The following is a 1,233-nucleotide window of genomic DNA, read 5'->3' on the forward strand; positions in this document are numbered from 1 at the left end:
GAGTGTTGTTGGTTGTCGTTGGGTGTATAAGATTAAAACTAATTCTGATGGGTCTATTAAGTGATACAAAGCTAGGCTAGTTGCAAAAGGATATTCTCAACAGTATGGTATGGATTATGAGGAGACATTTGCCCTGGTTGCAAAAATGACTACTATTCATACTCTTATTGTCGTAACTTCGATTTGTTAATGGCATATTTCTCTGCTTGATGTTAAAAATGCCTTCTTGAATGGAGATCTTCAAGAAGAAGTTTACATGGCACCCCCTCCTGGTATTTCACATGACTCTGGATATGTTTGTAAGCTTAAAAAAGCATTATATAGTCTCAAACAAGCACCCCGTGCTTGGTTTGAGAAATTCTCTATTGTGATCTCATCTCTTGGCTTTGTTTCTAGCAGTCATGGTTCTGCTCTTTTTATTAAGTGCACTGATGCAAGTCGTATCATTCTGTCTTTATATGTTGTTGACATGATTATTACTGGTGATGACATTGATGGTATTTCAGTTTTGAAGACAGAGTTGGCTAGATGATTTGAAATGAAGGATTTGGGTTATCTTCGATATTTCCTAAGTATTGAGGTAGCATACTCACCTAGAAGTTACCTTCTTTCTTAGTCGAAATATGTTACAGATATTCTTGAGCAGACTAGACTTGCTGATAACAAAACTGTAGATACTCCCATTGAGGTTAACGCAAGGTACTCTTCTTCTGCTGGTTTACCTTTGATAGATCCTACTTTATACCGCACTATTGTTAGGAGTTTGGTATATCTCACCATTACTCGTCCAGATATTGCATATGTTGTTCATGTTGTTAATCAGTTTGTTGCTTCTCCTATTACTATTCACTAGGCTGCTGTTTTTCATATTTTGTGATATCTTCGGGGTACATTTTTTTAGAGTCTTTTACTTTCATCCACCTCTTTCTTGGAGTTACATACATACTCTGATGCTAATCATGGTAGTGATCCCACAGATCGCAAGTTGTTACCGAGTTCTGTATCTTTTTAGGTGACTCTGTTATTTCTTGGAAAAGTAGGAAACAATCTATTGTTTCTCAATCATCCACCGAAGCAGGATATCGTGCCATGACAACTACTACCAAAGATATTGTTTGGTTTATATTGGTTACTTGCTAATATGGGAGTTTTGTTTTCTCATCCTACTCCTATGTATTGTGACAACTAGAGTTCTATTTAGATTGCTCACAACTCGGTTTTTCATGAGCGAAC

At 36.7% G+C, this 1,233-nt stretch overlaps 1 protein-coding gene across 1 annotated transcript in view; it reads left to right on the top strand.

Moving 5' to 3' along the window:
- Positions 1-853, top strand: part of LOC105117915 (uncharacterized) — a 3,193-nt gene extending 2,340 nt beyond the window's left edge. Inside the window, exons 6-7 of the mRNA XM_011015722.1 lie at positions 425-497; positions 633-853. Of these exons, the coding sequence (XP_011014024.1) occupies positions 425-497; positions 633-853 (294 nt within the window). The remainder of the gene's footprint in view (positions 1-424; positions 498-632) is intronic.
- The last annotated feature ends 380 nt before the right edge of the window (positions 854-1,233 follow it).

This window comes from Populus euphratica, unplaced genomic scaffold, assembly GCF_000495115.2.
Source record: "Populus euphratica unplaced genomic scaffold, PopEup_1.0 scaffold1621.1, whole genome shotgun sequence".
In the NCBI taxonomy this organism is placed as follows: domain Eukaryota; kingdom Viridiplantae; phylum Streptophyta; class Magnoliopsida; order Malpighiales; family Salicaceae; genus Populus; species Populus euphratica.